At 36.2% G+C, this 18,940-nt stretch overlaps 1 protein-coding gene across 6 annotated transcripts in view; it reads right to left on the bottom strand.

Moving 5' to 3' along the window:
- The window catches only part of OCA2 (OCA2 melanosomal transmembrane protein), a 278,029-nt gene that overhangs the window by 149,804 nt on the left and 109,285 nt on the right, over window positions 1–18,940 (bottom strand). For all 6 annotated transcript variants that reach the window (XM_074363384.1, XM_074363383.1, XM_074363382.1 and 3 more), the window contains one exon: window positions 7,858–7,985. In XM_074363384.1, the coding sequence (XP_074219485.1) occupies window positions 7,858–7,985 (128 nt within the window). The remainder of the gene's footprint in view (window positions 1–7,857; window positions 7,986–18,940) is intronic.

The following is an 18,940-nucleotide window of genomic DNA, read 5'->3' on the forward strand; positions in this document are numbered from 1 at the left end:
TGTCTTGGAATATTAACCAAAAACAACCCAAATACTCATTTGAATTTTTAAAAAAAATAATCTACAAATCTGAAAAATTCAAAGAAATACAAGTAGGACAAACACAAAGAGATCCACACTTAGATGCATCATAGTCAAACTATTAAAAGACAGACAAAAAGGTCTCAAAAGCAGCAACAAAAAATGACTGTATATGCATAGGGAAAAAATAATGATTAACAGCTTACGTCTTATAAGAAGTAATGGAAACCAGAGGGCAGTAGATGACAGATCTAGAGTGCTGAAAGAAAAAAACCCTTTCAACCAAGAATTCTATATTGATCCAGCAAAATTACCCCTTGGAAACGAAGGCAAAAATAAAGGCATTCATGTACAAAAACTAAGAGAATGTGCGGCTAACAGACCTGTTCTACAAGATATACTAAAGGACTTTCTTCAGACTGACACCATATGGCAACTCAAGTCCATACAAAGAAATTAAGAGCCATGGAAAGGTAATTACATACACACACACACACATATATATACACATATACATATACATGTATATACACATATATATAAATAATATTGTGTGAATACATTTTTATATTCTCTTTATTTAAAAATATCATAAAATACTAACAATGATCATGAAACTACATTAGGCATATAACAAAGATATATGTGATAATAAAAGCACAAAGGAGAGAGAAAAAACTGGAGCTATGCTGGAGGAAGATTTATATATTTTACTGGAATTAACTTACTATTAATCTGAAGTAACTGTAATAAATTCAGATGCATGTTATAGGGGTTAATCCCTACATAACCAATAAGAAAATAATTCAAAAATATGGTGCAAAAAATAAACAAAGAAAAATATTTAAATGGTACCTAATAAAATATTTAGCACAAAGAAAGCAGTAAAAGAGAAGAGAGGGGCACAAAAGAAATGAGACATAGGAAAATGTCAGACATAAACCCAACCATATGAATAATTTTATTAAATGAGAATAGATTCACATCAAATTCAAATCAGAGAGAAACTGACAGACTGGATTTTTTTTTTGATCATAGCTCATGCAAGCAACCACCAACGAGGGCTGAAGTGGCTATATCATTGTCAGTCAAAATAGACTCTAACACAAAAATATTACTAAAGAAAAAGAGGAATATTTAATAATGATAAAAGTTCGATTCATTTGGATGATATAGTAATTATAAAATACATGTGCTTCACAACAGATCCTCGAGCTATATGAAGCAAAAATTGATACACCTGGGGAAAAAAATCATCAATTCAACAGCAAGAGTTGAAGATGTCAACAACCTACTCTAAATAATTGATAGAACAACTACACAGAGTACAGGTCATGTATGAGACTTAAAACTATTTACAAGCATGACGTACCTGACATGTATAGAACCTGCCACCAAACAGCAGGATACATACACTTTTCAAGAACAAGTGCAGTATTCTCTAGGAAAGACAAAATGCAAGGCCATAAAACATGTCTCAATAAAATTTAAACAACTGAACTGATGCAAAATATGTTCTATGACCACAACTGAATTAAATTACAAGTCAAAAACAAATAAATATAGGCAATCCTCAAATACTCGTGATTTAAAAAAAGACATCCCAATAACCCATGCATCAAAAAAGAAATTACAAGAAAAATTAGAACATACTTTGAACCAATTGAAAATGAAAATCCACGTAATTTAAAGGGACGTAGAGAAATGGTGATTAGGGGAAATGTATAGCTTAAATGCTTATACAAAAATATAAAAAAGCTCTCAAGTTAATAACCTAAGTTTCTACCCTAAGAACAAATGGCGGAAAAAAGAGAACACTAAATCAAGAGCAAGTAGAATAAACTGTGGTGCCAACTGTTGCCTGCCAAGGCCCTTTGACTCCCAAACTTCCAGCCCTTAGACATCTGCCTGCTCCTCTCTGGAAGACAAAGTACATCCTTTCCTGACATGTGTTTGCCTTAACAGCCCTGGGAAATGGCTCACCTCATCATAGCTCTCGCTGACTTGTCCCAGCCCACACTTCCTCTTTATCTGAGTCAAAAACCCCACCATCCTGCTGGTGTCAGCCCATATCTCCATCTTACTGGAGTCATAAATCCACTATCCTCCCGTATACCAAAGCCCCTTGCATCACTTACAGCCAGTCAGAAATCTATTCCCCATCCCTTTGTGTTCACAGCCTCTTCCTCAATAAAAGACCCTGCACCTTCACAGTCTGGGCTCACACAGGCACCTCTCGTCTGTGTGGTCACTGGTGTCCATGACAGTGTACCTAATAAATTCCTTTCCTATTTTCACTCTTGGTCTTTACCACCTGAATACCAGCCCTCCATGTCCACCAACAGAAATGAAAGAATATTAGAGCCAATATGTGTGAGCACATCTGACTGTCCTTTAGGATTACCACATTCTGTTGATTCTTATTTTGTAATTGGCTTTATTCCTTTGATACCTATGTAAGTTTAAAAAGCTAAAGATCTAATCTGTTCTTAGAAACAATAATCGGTACATATATGTAAACTAAAAAAAGGTGCAGTATCCTCTATGTATGTATTTACATGCAATATAATGTGTATGTAGTGTCAAACTGTAATAAAAAGAGCAGAAATCAATGAAATAGAAAACAAAAAAAATGTACAAAGAAAATCTATGAAATTAATCTGACCTCCAAGGCAGCAGGCCCAGAAACCTCACTGGCCTGCCTCTAGGCACCTGGATCTATCCAGAGGACCACTCAAATGAGAAGCTCCAGGTGGCAAAGGCAGCAAGAGGAAACCAGGAACTGAGAGTTGGCTGAAAAGAAACTTGTTGGAAATGGATTTTCTTTCTGGCTAATTCAGGAGTCTGAGGAAGTTTTTCTCAGGCTGAGAATTTTAAGGACATACATATCTATAACCGAAAAAGAGGAAGTTCATGAAAATATAAAATGTCTTTGTCCATGAGAGAATAGACATTTTTGGATGAAATGTACTACAAGCTAAAGCTTAGAAAGTAAGGTCTATAAAGGCTTCCCAGCTAAGAAAAATAAAACATAATATGTTTCCAATTGAAGAGATTATCCAATGATTTAATATGGAAAAAAAAAGAAAATCAATGAAATTAAAATTTCCATTTTTACAAAAGATCAACAAAATTGTCATACTTTGCTTAGACAGATCAAGAAAAAAAAAGAGAAGACACAAATCACCAAAATCAGAAATGAAAAAGGAGCTATCACTAATGAATTTACAGAAATAAAAACTTACTATAAGGCAATATTATAAACAACTTATGCCAAAAATTAGACAACTTAGATGAAATAGTCAAATTCATAGAAGACAAAAATTACTAAAATTTACTCATAAAGAAAAAAATCTCCACTGACCAAAAGAAATTGAATTAGTGAAAACAAACAAACACACAATTCTTTCCACAAATTAAATTCCAAGCCCAGATGGTTTCACTAGAAACTTTTATTGAGTATTTCAAACCTATCCTTCACAAACTCTTCTACAGAGAATACTTCTCAACTCATTCTGTTATACTCATTCAATGTTATGCTAATACCAAATACAAAACATCCCATGAAAATAATAACACAGATCAATATCCCTCATGAATATAGATGCAAAAATCCTCAACAAAATAAAAGTAAATTGAACTCAACTACTTAATATACACCATGACCAAGGGAGATTTATTTCAGGAATGCAAAGCAGACTTAATATATGAAAATCAGTTCATGTAGTATACCATATTAATAGATTCAAATTTATAGATTCAAGGTTAAAAATAATACAATCATCTTAATAGATATAGACAAAATATTTGGAAAAACTCCAATATATATTTCTGATAAAAATTCACAACAAACTAGGACTATATACTAACTTTCTCAACCTAGTAAAGAATGTCTACCAAAAAAAAAAACCCCTACAACTAACATTATGCATAATAGTGAAAACTGAATACTTGTCCCCGAAGGTTAGAAATAAGGTAGGGATGTCAATGGTCATGACATTGAACTTAGAGGTTCTAGCCAACAAGACAGGAAGGAAAAAGAGAAGGAAAAAGGAGGGTAGCTGGGGGAGAGAGGGAAAGAGTGAACTAGTTAAATGCATTCAGATCAGAAAAGAAATTAAAATGTCTTTATTTGCAGATACATGAAATAAAACTCTAAGGGATCCAAACAGCTACTAGACTAATAAGTAGGTTCAGCAAGGTCATAGGATACATGTCAATATTAAAGGATCAATCGTATTTTTATATAATGATAACATATAATTGAAATATAAAATTAAAAGAACAACTGCATTCAAAATAGCATCAAAAAGAATATAACAGACAGTTATAAATTTTACAAGAGAAATACAAAACTTGTAACAAAATTTTTAATTGCCCTTCAAAATGCACCATTAAGGAAATTAAAAGAAAGCCAAAGACTGGGAGAAAATATTTGTAAATCACGTATTTTATGAAGGATTTGTATCCAGATCATATAAAGGACTCTTATGACTTAATAAAAAGGAAACAATCCAAGAGGAAAATGGAGAAAAGATTTGAATGGAGATGGCTAATAACATGAAAAGATGCTGAGTATCCCAATTCAATACCATTTCACACCTGCTAGAATGTCTACTATCAAAATGAAAGATAACATGCGATAGTAAGGATGTAGAGAAATAAATCCTGCTACATTGCTGGTGGGAATGTAAAATGATATAGTCACTATGGAAACCACTCTGGTAATTTCTTAAGAAGCTAAACTTATGATAAGACTTAGCATCTACCCAAAAGAAATTACAACATATGCTCACACAAAGACTGATACACAAATACACACAAATTTTTGGATAATAGGCAAATAAAATATGGTATACCCATACAGTGTAATACTATTCAGCAATAAAACAAATTAACCTAAGATATATACTAGAACATGGATGAACCTCAACATCATTATTCTGATCTAAAGAAACCAGACAGAAAAAACAACACAGTATATGAGTCCTTTTGGATGAAATGTACAGGAAAAGCAAATCAATAGATAGAAGAAAAAGATGAGTGATTGCCTGGAGCCAGAGTTGGGAGCTAGAACTGCCTATAAATAGGCATGAGGGGCATAGGGATGAAAACATTTGAAATTTACTACAAAATATTGGATTGTACACTTTAAATGAGTGCACTTTATGATATGTAAGTTATATTTCAATGAGCAGCTCTAAAGATTCCAATGTTTACCCCACCAAGACAAAGAGAAGTAAAAAACTGAGAACAAAAATGCCAAATGAATACCAATTTACACCTGGAACAAACATGAGTTGAAGGAGGGACTTTCAAAGCCCAATCATGAAACAGCAGCCAGACTTTTCCCCTCCATATTCTGTGTGTTCAGTGTGGAAAGAGACCCAGAAGAGAAAGGGTGAACTTTTTCAGTAGGGAAGTGAGGAAGCAGAATATAAGTCATGACTCCCTGACAGATCTGGAGGGTCTACCTGAGTCACTTGATTACATCAACACAATTCATTATGAGTTAAAGACATAGACTTCAGTGATTCAAGAGACTCCTTCAAAAAATAATTAGAAAAAAAAAGTGTCAGAGTTTTAACAGAGAGAAGGATGAATATTAGATGAGTCTTCCATCAGCAAGTTAAGGTAATTACACAAGACATTAGGTATGCTTGAAGGGGTCCTTTGAGGAATAGTATTTTTTCTCCATGAGCAAAGCTTTGTATTTGAGAAGGACACAGGTTTATAAATCAAGTCTCAAGACTGAAAAGTATTGTGAATAATTTTATAACAATTGTAATTTAAATAACATATATTATTCCTTATTTTCTTTCATATAGTCTTTTCCATAACAGAATATTTACTTAAATGTTACATAGAATAGATCATCAAATTAATATTACCCTGTAAATTTTCTGTAACAAGTCATTTTGCTCCAAACCCAACTTAGAGCAAATTTTACTCTGTAGTAAATGAAATTAGAACAAGTTTACAAACCACAAAGGTAGTTAAAAAAAACAAAAGCAACCAGATAAATAATCTTATCAGATAATATTTAGGTGCCTGCGATAAAATATGGTTTAATTAAAATAGTCTAATTACAACCCCCATCATTTTCCACTTAGTGAATATGTGGAAAGAGTTAAATGTATAAAGAATCACAAAAGACCCAGAATTGTCAAAGCAATACTGAAGAAAAATAAGGAAGCTGGAGGAATAACCCTTCCAGACTTCAGACAACACTACAGAGCTATGGTCATCAAAACAGCATGGTATTGGTCTAAAAAAAACAAACAGACATATCGATCAATGGAACAGAATAGAGAGCCCAGAAATGAACCCACAGACTTTGGGTCAATTAATCTTTGACAAAGGAGGCAAGAACATAAAACAGAGTAAAGACAGCCTCTTCAGCAAATGGTGTAGGGAAAACTGGACAGCTGCATGGAAATCAATGAAGTTAGAATGCTCCCTCACACCATACACAAAAATAAACTAAAAATGGCTTAAAGACTTAAACGTAAGACAAGACACTATAAACCTCTTAGAAGAAAACATAGGCAAATATCTTAGCAATATTTTCCTAGGGCAGTCAACCCAGACAACAGAAATAAAAGCAAAAATAAACAAATGGGACCTAATTAAACTTACAAGGTTTTGCATAGCAAAGAAAACCTAAACAAACAAATTGACAACCTACAGAATGGGAGAAAATATTTGCAAATGATGCGACTGACAAAGGTTTAATTTCCAGACTATATAAACAGCTCATACAACTTAGTAAGAAAGAAACAATCCAATCCAAAAATGGGCAGAAGACCTAAACAAGCAATTCTCCAATTAAGACATAAAAATGGTCAATAGGCGTGTGAAAAAATGCTCAATATCACTAATTATCAGAGAAATGCAAATCAAAACTACAATGAGGTATCACCTCACACCAGTAAGAATGGCCATCATTCAAAAGTCCACAAATAACAAATGTTGGAGAGGCTGTGGAGAAAAGGGAACCCTCCTACACTGCTGGTGGGAATGCAGGTTGGTGCAGCCATTATGGAAAACAGTATGGAGATTCCTCAAGAAACTAAAAATAGACTTACCATATGATCCAGCAATCCCACTCCTGGGCATATATCTAGAGGGAACTTTAATTCAAAAAGATACATGCACCCCAACAGCAGCACTATTTACAATGGTCAAGACATAGAAACAACCTAAACTGACAGATGACTGAATTAAGAAGCTGTGGTATGTGTATACACACACACACACACACACACACAATGGAATGAAAAATGCCATTTGCAGCAACATCAATGGACCTGGAAATTGTCATTCTCAGTGAAATAAGCCAGAAAGAGAATGAAAGAGAAAGAGAAATAACATATAATATCACTTAAATGTGGAATCTGGAAAAAAAAAAAAAAGACAAATGCACTCATTTACAAAACAGAAATCGACTCACAGATATAGAAAACAAACTTATGGTTACTGGAGGGAAGGGGGTCGGAAGGGATAAATTGGGAGTTCGAGATTTGCAGGTACTAACTACTATATGTAAAATAGAGAAACAACAAGTTTCTACTGTAGAGCACAGGGAACTATATTCAATATCTTGTAGTAACCTAAAATGAAAAAGAATATGAAAACAAATATATGCATGTATATGTATGACTGAACTATTATGCTGTACACCAGTAATCAACACAACATTGTAAACCGACTATACTTCAATAAAAAGAATTAAAAAAAGACTTACAGACTTTGGGCTTTCTTCACACACTAATGAAATATAAATCTAAAAATCAAGTAAAAGTTCATATTGTAAAAGTTCTACAAAAGTCTTACCTCCATCAGAACAAAGAGTGCTGCAAAGAATAGAAGGGTTGCCCATTCTACTCGGTGTAGAATTATCTCAAAATCATGGATATCAGCTAAAATTAGCAACCAGATGGCCCCCAGAACAGCTATCCACCCTGAAAAACAAATAAATGGAGTTATGGATGTACTTTAGTGGTTAACACACTAATTTTTATCTTAAAATTGCTTTTTTATTGAGTATAATTGATATTCTATAAACTGAACATACTTTAAAATGTACAAGTCATATTTTGCCAGTGTAGACATCCAAGTACCAAACACAATGATCCAGATAATGGACATATCCACCATTCCCGGCAGTTTACTCACGTCCATGTTCTTGTCTCCTTCTCCCTCCTCTGGCCACCCCACCTCACCCCCAGGAAACCATTCATCTTTTTTCTTTCATTATAGATGAATTTACATTTTCTATAAACGCAATCATACAGCATGCATTTTTTTGTCTGACTGCTTCCGTTCAGCACAATTATTTTAAGATTCTTCAGTGTTGATGTGTGGACCAATAGTTCATTCTTTGTTATTGTTTAGTAGTATGCCACAGTATGGTTTGCCACAATATACACACCCATTCACCACTGACGGACATTTGCATTACTTCCAAAGTTTGCCTATTACAAATTAATGTGCTATGAACTTTCATATACAATTACCTATATGTACATTACGCTTTCAGTTCCCTTGGGTAAATACCTGGGACTGGAATGGTTAGATCATATGATACGTTAGTATTATGGAATACTTATGTTTTAAGAAACTCTGAAACTGTTTTCCAAAATGATTGTAACATTTTACAGTCCCATCAGCAGTATATGAGAATTCCAGTTCGTCCGCATTTTCAACACTTTGCTCTTTTGATTTTTGACATTCCAAAGGGTGTGAAATGGTATCTCATTGTGGTTGCAAGTTGCATTTCTCTAATGACCAATGATGTTGAGCATCTTTTCATGTACTTATGTGCCATCCGTATATCTTTGAAGTCTGTGTTCAAAGAGTCTGCTCATTTGTTTCTGATTAGAGCAAATAAACCCCAAAATAAGTAGGAGAAAAATCTGCTGGATCAGAAACCAATGAAATAGAAATTAGAAAAATATGAGAGAAAAACAATGATACCAAAACTTGGTTCTTTGAGAAGATCAAGAAGATTGATAAAACCTAGCCAATCTGAATTGGAAAAAAACTGGAAAGGGGGAAAATGCCAATATTAAGAATAAGATCAGTGATATGGCTATAGATTATACAAGCATAAAAAGGATACTAGTTTTGCATAGCTGCCATAATAAATTACCACAAATGGAGTGGCTGAAAATACCACCTACTTATTACATCACAGTTGTCATAGGTCAGAAGTCTGGTGAGCGCACCTGGGTCCCTGATCTTAAACTCAAGGTGTTGGCAGAGCTGCAGTCTTTTCTGGGGGCACCAGAAGAAAATCTGTTGCCTTGCTCATTTGGAATGAAGACATAATTCAATTCCTTGCATGTGTAAAACTGATATCCCCACTCCCTTCCTGGCTGTCACCCAGGCGTTGTTCTCAGTTTCTAGAGCTCACCCACATTCCCTAGCTCATGACCTCCTTCCTCTGTCTTCAAAGCCAGTAATAGGGGGTCAGGTTGCTCTCACAGTTCCAATTTCCCCTGCCACTTCTTCCGCTGCATCTCTCTAACTGACTCTCCTCTCTTCCACTTCCACTTTTAAAAGCCTATGTCTTTACACTAGGTCCATCCGGATAATCCAGGAAAATCTCCCTATATTAAGGTTTGGAACCTTAATTCTACCTGCAAAGTCCCTTTTGCCATGTAACATAACATGCACAGGTATTAACATCAGGAGTTAGGAGTTTGGACACCTCAGAGATACCATATATAGATTAATTTGGGAAGAATTATCATTTTAACAATATAGAGTCTTCTTAATCTATGAACATGGTATATATCTCCATTTATTTAGATCTCCTTTAGTTTTTCCTTAGAATGCTTTGTAAAAATCCCAGACTTCATAGGGGAATGCAAAGGACCTAGAATAGCCAACACAACCTTGAAAAAGAATAAAATTGGAGAACATATATTACCTCACTTCAAGACTTATTATAAAGCTATGTGAATCAAAGCAGTTCAGTATTACATCAATATAGTCAAACTGATCAATGGAGAGTCCAGAAATACACCCACAAGTTAAAGGTCAATTGATCTTCAACAAAGGTTCAATGACAGTTTAGTGAAGAAAGAATATTTTTTTCCATAAATGGTGCTGCAACAATTGGAGATCCACATGCAAACACATTTTTTAACTTTCATCTGTTTATTGAATCATATTTTCAAAAGTCACTGTTAAGAAAAAGCAAAGACAAGTCACAGACTAGAAGAAAACATCTGTAAATCATCTATCTGATAAAGGACTCATAACCAGGATACTTTTTTTTTAATTCTCAAAACTCAAAAATAAATAAACAACCCAATTTAAATGGTGACTATCTTGAAGAGACGCCTCACTGAAGATACAAGAATAGCAAACAAACACTGGAAGAGTTGCTAAATATCACTACCAATCAGGGAAATGTGAAGTTAAACCACAATGACATTTCACTATGTACTTTAGAATATATAATGTCAAAAAAACCAACCAAACTAAGTGTCGACAAGGATAAGGAAGGACTAGAAATCTCACATACTGCTGCTGGAATTGTAAAACAGTATTAACCACTTTGGAAAACAGTTTCGCAGTTTTCAAGAACTCATTCATAAATCCACTAAATGATCCAACAATTTCACTTTTCGGTATTATCCCAAGAGAAATTAAAGTCCATGATGATACGAGCAATTGAACACAGATGATCACCGCAGTTTCATTGTCATAATCAAAAAACTGAAACAATCCAAATGTCCATCAATAGGTTAATGGATGTACAAATTAGGCATATTCAAACCACTGAATACTACTCAGCAACAAAAAGGAACAAATTACTGATGTATGCTACCACATGGTTGACACTCATTAATCGAATTATGCTAATTAAAAGATGCCAGATGAAAAAATATTATATATACAACTCTTTTCTATTAACCTCTAGAAAACGTAAGTAGCAAGCTTTGACAAACTGCAGCTTATGGGTCAAATCTGACCTGCTGTCCGTTTTTTATTAATCAATTTTTATGGGAACACATCACAACCACTCATTTACACAATTTCTGTGGCTGCTTTAGCGCCACTACAGCAGTATTTAGTATTTGTAACAGAAAGTGTATGGCCTTTGTGGGGTCCACAGACATCTGGCAGGTTCCTACTCCAAGGCCCCTCAGGCACCGGGCTGCTGCCCTCTAAAGATAGCAAAGAACAGTCCTGTCCCAGCACAGCCCTGCCTTAGCTGAGGTAAGGATCATCCGTACGATCCCCGGAAGCCTGACCACCAGGAGCGGCCACAGCCCCTGACCACAACCCCCAGCCCCACCCTTTCACGACCCCTCCCTTCCCTGCTACATCAACATTAACCAAGCAGAGAATTGTGCATGAGCTGATCATGCGCCCCCGCAGCCCCGCTCTCTGCCTGATGTCACGTAAGCACAGGGAGTTAAAGGTTACCCTCCCTTGTGAAAGACCTCAGCAACCAACCTCAGTGCTCGCACAGCCCCTCTCATCTGTGTGGCCTGCTACTGTCTCTGGCGTGTACCTAACGCACTCCCTTTCTAGTTGCATCCTTTGTCTTTGGTAAATTCTTTTACCGCCGGTGCACCGGCCAGCTGAACCCCACAACAGCCTACAAAGCCTCAAATATGTATGATCTCTGGTCCTTTACAAAAAGCATGCCAACCTCTGGTCTACAGCCACAGAGAACAAATCAAAGACTGCCTGTGGACAGAGGTGCCGGGAAAAGTCAGGAAGGAGGGATTTCAAAGAGGCCCGAGGAAACCTTTGGTGTGACGCCTGAGCTCTGCTCTTCATCCGGGAGAGGGCTCGACACTTCACCCCTAAACGTGCAGTGTCTGATGCCAACTCTAAAGCTCACTGAACTTTATCAGAATATTTCTGCCATCTTTTTGTTCATTGTAAATGTTTCTTGCAAAGTAAACTAAAAGTCGAAGAACTCGCGTTATCATCAGATTAAGGAAACAGCTGCACAAACTGATTTATGCTTGCTTGTAACCAAATGTGTATTTGATGGATATTTATGTATGTGGCTTTCATTAAACCAACACACAGGCAGCCTTCTCCCACCTTCAAGAGCTAGAGGCTGCTGTTGTCCACCAGAAGGACAGAGGGGTCCTCCAAGACCAAAGTGGATTAGGCCAGTTTGTAACCAGGAGAAGCAGAGAAGTGTTCATTAAAAAACAGAAAGGTGTTGAGACCTCAATTGTTTATCATCCTTGAGAAGAAAGATCTCTTGAATAAGAATTATTTGGGTGAATCAAATATCCTGTCAACCAACAATTCTTGACAATCCTCCACCTTCCATTTAAACTAACATTACAATTTTGTACGTGCTGATTCCAATTTTTTCCATTACGCTTATTCTACCTTTGAGGGCGTACATATAGATTATTTTATGGAAATGACAGTTACTGCATATGACCTGTAGAATTTGAAGACACATATCCAAACTACCCCTCATCTACTACCATCCACCCTAATTTCTCTTTTCTAAAGTGTACCCTCTTCCATACTCTTGCAAGACCAGCCTTCTCACCATGTCAGAGGATGCTCCTATCCACCTGGTCCTCACTGAGTGTCCCCTTTAATCTGAACTCTTCTATGTGCCACGTTTGGAGGCCCACTCTGTGCCAGGCTCTGAGCTTAAGGGTTATGGCTGAAAACGTAAGCAGAATGCCACATGAATTTCAAAAGGGTTACCATCTGGTGGAGAACACCCAACTGTAAGTAAACAGTTATACTGAATGTAATAGTGTGTATACACACAAACAATGAGGGAGCAGACAGAAAGAGACTAACAAAATACAGTGTCTGAAGGAAGCTTTCATAAAGAAGGGGTATTCAGGCAAGATCTCAGAGGATGAATATAGACTTTCCAGGGAGAGAGGGAAGGGCACCCAAGACAAAGATAAAAGCACATCACAGAGCATTAAGAAGGAAGACGTCAGAGTGACATCAGCAAAAGGGTGGACAGGCAGTTCCACACTCCTGCCCTATGTAGAAATATATTAAAAAAAAAAAAAAACCACACACACAGACTGTTGAAATCAAACTTTGTCAGAACTCTAGAAAAGAGTCAAATGTTTACAGCAACCAAGCAAATAATAAATCAAGAAAAAGGTAATTTCAAAATGGAAGGAAAACTGGAAATTGACACAACATTGTAAACTGACTATACTTCAGTGAAAAAAAAATGGTAGGAAAGCTCTGCGGCATTTTCACTTGCCCTTGCCCCCCTCCCCCTGCAACACTTCAGTGATCTTGAAGTGATGACAGCCTGTGTTCCAGAGTAAGACCCTGGTCCCTAGTTCAAAAGGAGAAGAGCAGACCTGATGCATAAAGTATCACGTCTGTCTGTTCTCATCTAAAGGAGTTCTCCAGAGCCATCCACCATTCAGACTGGGATTGTCATGTTTCTTTGTTTATTTGCTGTTGGTTTTTAGCTCCTGGCTATCAAGGAAATCTGTCAAAACACTAGTTGAACCCACAAAGGCACACAGATTTTGAGTGACCATGCATGACAAGAAATATAGTCTATGCAAAAATAGTTTGGGAAAGTCACAAAACAAATGAACTGCTACAGCCTTCAGTGACTCAAAATAAAAAGAAAAAACGCTGGGTAAAGGAGAGATCCTGGTTTACAGAGGTACAACATTTTAACAAGCAAACGTTCCTTTTTCAACAACAGCATCACAAGGTATACAACAAAATGAGCAACTCAAGGGGCGCTATAGGAGCACCCAGAGATTCATCTTCCACCAAGAGCATCCTGGCTCTGCCCAACCCACACCTCTGCTCAGCGCCAGATCTGGGGCAGACAGGTCCTGGGAGAAGACTGTCATGGAGGCAGCCCAGATCTCAGGCAGCAGTGCAGCCACCTCAGTTCCTGCAGCCGCAACCTCTGGACCCCCAGCCGCAGCCCAGTCCACACCACAGCCTTGCACTAGATCTGGGATAAACATAACAGGGAAAAGGATGCAAACTTGGGCTGTTTCTGAGCAGAGTCACAGATGCCGACACAGGTGGCACTTATGCACTCTGCCACTGCGTGGGCCTCACTTGCTTCAGCATTCACCTCCAGTGGGACACACTCAAATGCACTGGAACCTGGCAGAGCCTGAGCGTCAGGGCTTCTACTCCAACAACTAGGGAGCAGACCCCACCCCTGACAGGGCGGCAACAGGCATGGGGCAGAGAGGAAGTCCTGTCTCACATCCTGCACGGAATTTAGATTCACCAACACCAACCATACCGCCTATCAAAGGGATAACAACCAGCACATCCTGAAGAAAGACATAGTTTGCACCTGTATCAAATCCACCATGATCAAGTTGGATTCATTCCAGGGTCACAAGGATGGTTCAACATACACAAATCAATAAATGTGATACATCATATTAACAAAAGGAAAGACAAAAAGACCACATGATTATCTCAACAGATGCAGAAAAAGCATTTGAAAAAATTCAACATCCACTCATGATAAAAACTCTCACCAAAATTGGTTTAGATAGAACATATCTCAAATGTAATAAAAGCCATTTATGAGAGACCCACAGCCAACATACTACTCAACGGTGACAAGCTGAACGCCTTCCCACTAAACTCAGGAACAAGACAAGGATGCCCAATCTCACCACTATTATGCGCCATGGTACTGGAAGTCCTAGCCACAGCAGTGAGGCAAGAAAAAAGAAATAAAACAGATCTAAATTGGAAGGGAAGAAATAAAAGTGTCACTATTTGCAGATGACACGATACTTTATACTGAAAACAATAGTGTTCACCCAGAACTATTAGAATAAATTAATTCAGCAAAGATTTTTGGGGGATATTCTTTTTTTGAGAGGCTAAACAAAGTTTATTCTAGGAAGAGTAACTCATTGAGAGATAAAACCATTTTAAAATATACACATATGTACTGTTCATTGTTTCTAAGAACAATTTAGAGCTTTAGCTTTTAAAACTTACATAGTTATCAAAGGAATAAAACCAACCACAAAGTAAGACTTAACAGAATGAAGTAATCCAATCATAAAAGACGGTCAAATGTGCTTACACATATTCAAGATACCAATCAATCATCTAAGTTATAAATAATAAGTAGTTCATTTGTGTCCTTTTTTTCTTAGATTCCACTTATAACCGATATCATATGGCATTGTTCTTTCTCTTTCTGACTTACTTCACTTAGAATGATGGTCTCCAGGTCCATCCATGTTGCTGCAAATGGCATTTTTTATGGCTGAGTAGTATTCCATTTTAAAAATTACCACATATTCTTTATCCAGTCATCTGTTGATGAACATTTGGGGTGTTTCCATGTCTTGGCTCTTGTAAATAGTGCTGCTTTTAATATTGGGGTACATTGTCTATTTGAATTATATTTTTCTCTGGGTATATGCCCAGGAGTGGGCTTGCTGGATCATATGGTAAGTCTATTTTTAGTTTTTTAAGGAGCCTCCATACTGTCCTCCATAATGGCTGCACCAATTTACATTTGCACCAACAGTGTAGGAGGGTTCCTTTCCCTTTTTCTCCACACCCTCTCTAGCATTTATCATTTGTAGACTTTTTAATAATGGTCATTCTGGTCGGTGTAAGATGAGATCTCATTGTAGTTTTGATTTGCATTTCTCTAACAATTAGTGATGTTAAGCATCTTTTCATGTGTTTGTTGGCCACCTGTATGTCTTCTTTGGAGAGATATCTATTTAGATCTTTTGCCCATTTTTTTTATTGGGTTGCTTGTTTTTTTTTTATATTAAGGTGTATGAGCTGTTTGTATATTTTGGAAATTAGTCCCTTGTCAGTTGCATCATTTGCAAATGTTTTCTCCCATTCTGTAGGTTGTCTTTTCATTTCGTTGATGGTATCCTTAGCTGTGCAAAAGCTTTTAAGTTCAATTAGATCCCAATTGTTTATTTTTGCTTTTATTTCCATTACTGCAGGAGCTGGTTCAAAAAATATGTTGCTGTGATTTATGTCCAACAGTGTTCTGCCTATGTTTTCCTCTATGAGTTTTATAGTATCTGGTCTTAAATTTAAGTCTTTAATCCATTTTGAGTTTACTTTTGCATATGGTGTTAGAGAATGCTCTAATTTCAGTCTTTTACAGGTAGCTGTCCAGTTTTCCCAGCACCATTAGCAAAGATTTAATACACAGAAATCTGTTGCATTTCTTTATACTAACAATGAAATACCAGAAAGTTTTTTAAAAATCCCATTTAAACTGTGTCAAAAAAAAAAAACAAACCTAGGAATAAACTTAACCAAAGAGGTGAAAGTCCTCTACACTGAAAACTATAGAACATTGATAAAGGGAACTAAAGATGAATTAAAGAAAATGGAAAGATATGCCAAGCTCTTGGATTAGAAAAATTAATATTGTTAAAATGGCCGTACAACTGAAAGCAATCTACTATGCAATCTCTATCAAAATATCCAGGACATTTTTCACAGAACTAAAACAAATAATCCTAAAATTTATATAGAATCATAAAAGACTCTGAATTGTCAAAGCAATCCTGAGGAAAAAGGACAAAGCTGAAGGTATAACCCTTCCAGACTTGACTTTATACTCCAAAGCTACAGTAATCAAAATAGTGTGGTATCACCACAAAAACTGACACATAGAGCAGAGGAACAGATTAGAGAGCCCAGAATTAAACCCATATACCTATGGTCAATTAATCTATGATAAAGGAGGCAAGAATATACAATGGAGAAAAGATGGTCTCTTCAACAAGTGGTGCTGGGAAAGTTGGACAGTTACATGTAAATCAGTGAAACTAGAATGCTCCTCACACCGTATGCAAAAATGAACTCAAAATGGTTTAAATCCTAAATATTAAACATGACACCATAAAACTCTTAGAACAGAACATTGGACAAAAATCATAGCAATGGTTTCTTAGGTCAGTCTCCCAAGGCAAAATAAAAAAAGCAAAGATAAATAAATAGGACTTAATCAGACTTATAAGCTTTTGCACAGCCAAGGAAACCATCATCAAAACGAAAAGACAACCTATAGAATGGGGAAAAAAAATTGCAAATGATGCAACAAGGGCTTAATTTCCAAAATATACAAACAGCTCATACACCTCAATTACAAAAAAACAAACAACCCAATCAAAACAATGGACAGAAGACCTAAATAGACATTTTTCCAAAGAGGATATGCAGCTGGCCAAAAGGCACAAAGACATTCAATATTCAACATTGCCAATTATCAGGGAAATGCAAATCAAAATGACAATGAAGTATATCACCTCACACCTGTCAGAATGGTTATCATGAAAAAGAACACAGATAACAAATGTTGGCGAGGATGTGGAGAAAAGGGAGCCATTGTACACTGTTGACGAAAATGGAAATTGGTGCAGCCACCATGGAAAAACGTATGGGGGTTTCTCAAAAAACTAAAAATAGAACCACCGTATGACTCAACAGTTCCACTCCTGGGTATGCATCTGAAAAACACAAAAATACTAATTTTTAATGTTCATAGGAGCATTAATGACAATAGCTAAGATATGAAAGCAACCTAAATTTCTATCAACAGATAAAATGATAAAGAAGATGGTGTGTGTGTATACACACACACACACATATATACACAATGGAATACTACTCAGCCATGAAAAGGAATGAAATTTTGCCATTTGGAACATCATGGATGAATTTGGTGAGTATTATGCCAAGTGAAATAAGTCAGACAGAGAAAGACAAATACTGTATGATATAACTTACATGTGAAATCTAAAAAATACAACAAACTAGTGAATATAACAAAAAAGAAGCAGCCTCACAGATATATAGAGAACAAATTAGTGGTTACCAGTGGGTAGAGGGAAGGAGAGAGGGGCAATATAGGGTTGGTGGATTAAGAGGTACAAACTCTTATGTATAAAATAAGCTACAAGGCTATATTGTATGACACAGGGAATATAGCCAATATTTTATAACTATAAATGGAGCATAATCTTTAAAAACTGTGAATCACTATATTATACACTTGGAATGTATATAATACTGTACATCAACTATAATTCAGTTAAAAAAATTCTGACTTAAAAAAGATGGTATTTTTATTGCTCACAAAATATTTTAAAAAACACAATGAGATATTACTTCACACCTGTCAGAATGACTAGGATCAAAAAGACTACAAATAACAAATGGTGGTGAGGGTGTGAAGCAAAAGGAACCTTCATACAGTGTTGGTGAAAATGGAATTGGTGCAGCCACTATGGAAAGCAGTATGGAGGTTCCTTTAAAAACTGAAAATAGAGCTACCATATGATCCAACAATCACTCTCCTAGGCATATATCTAGAAAAGATGGAAACTCTCATTCAAAAGATTCATGCATCCAATATTCATAGCAGCACTATTTATAATAGTCAAGACAAGGAAACAACCCAAACACTCATCAACAGATGACTGCTGTAAGAAGATGTGGTATACACACACACACACACACACACACACACACACACACACACTGGAATATTACACAGCCATGAGAAAGAATGAAATAATGCCATTTGCAGCAACATGGGTGGAACCATAGATTATCATACTAAGTGAAGTAAGTCAGACAGAAAGAAAAATATCATGATATCACTTATATGTGGAATCTTAAAAAATAATATAAATGAACTTTTCTACAAAACAGAAACAGACTCACAAACATAGAAAACAAAGATGGTTACCTTGGGGGAGGGATAAATTGGGAATTTGAGATTTGCAGATACTAACTGCTATATATAAAATAGATAAACAACAAGGTCCTACTGTATAGCACAGGGGACTATATTCAGTATCTTGTAAGTAACCTATAATGAAAAAGAATGTATGTGTGTGTGTGTGTGTGTGTGTGTAACTGAATCACCATGCTGTACACC

The sequence above is a fragment of the Camelus bactrianus genome, chromosome 5, assembly GCF_048773025.1.
Source record: "Camelus bactrianus isolate YW-2024 breed Bactrian camel chromosome 5, ASM4877302v1, whole genome shotgun sequence".
Taxonomy (NCBI): Eukaryota; Metazoa; Chordata; class Mammalia; order Artiodactyla; family Camelidae; genus Camelus; species Camelus bactrianus.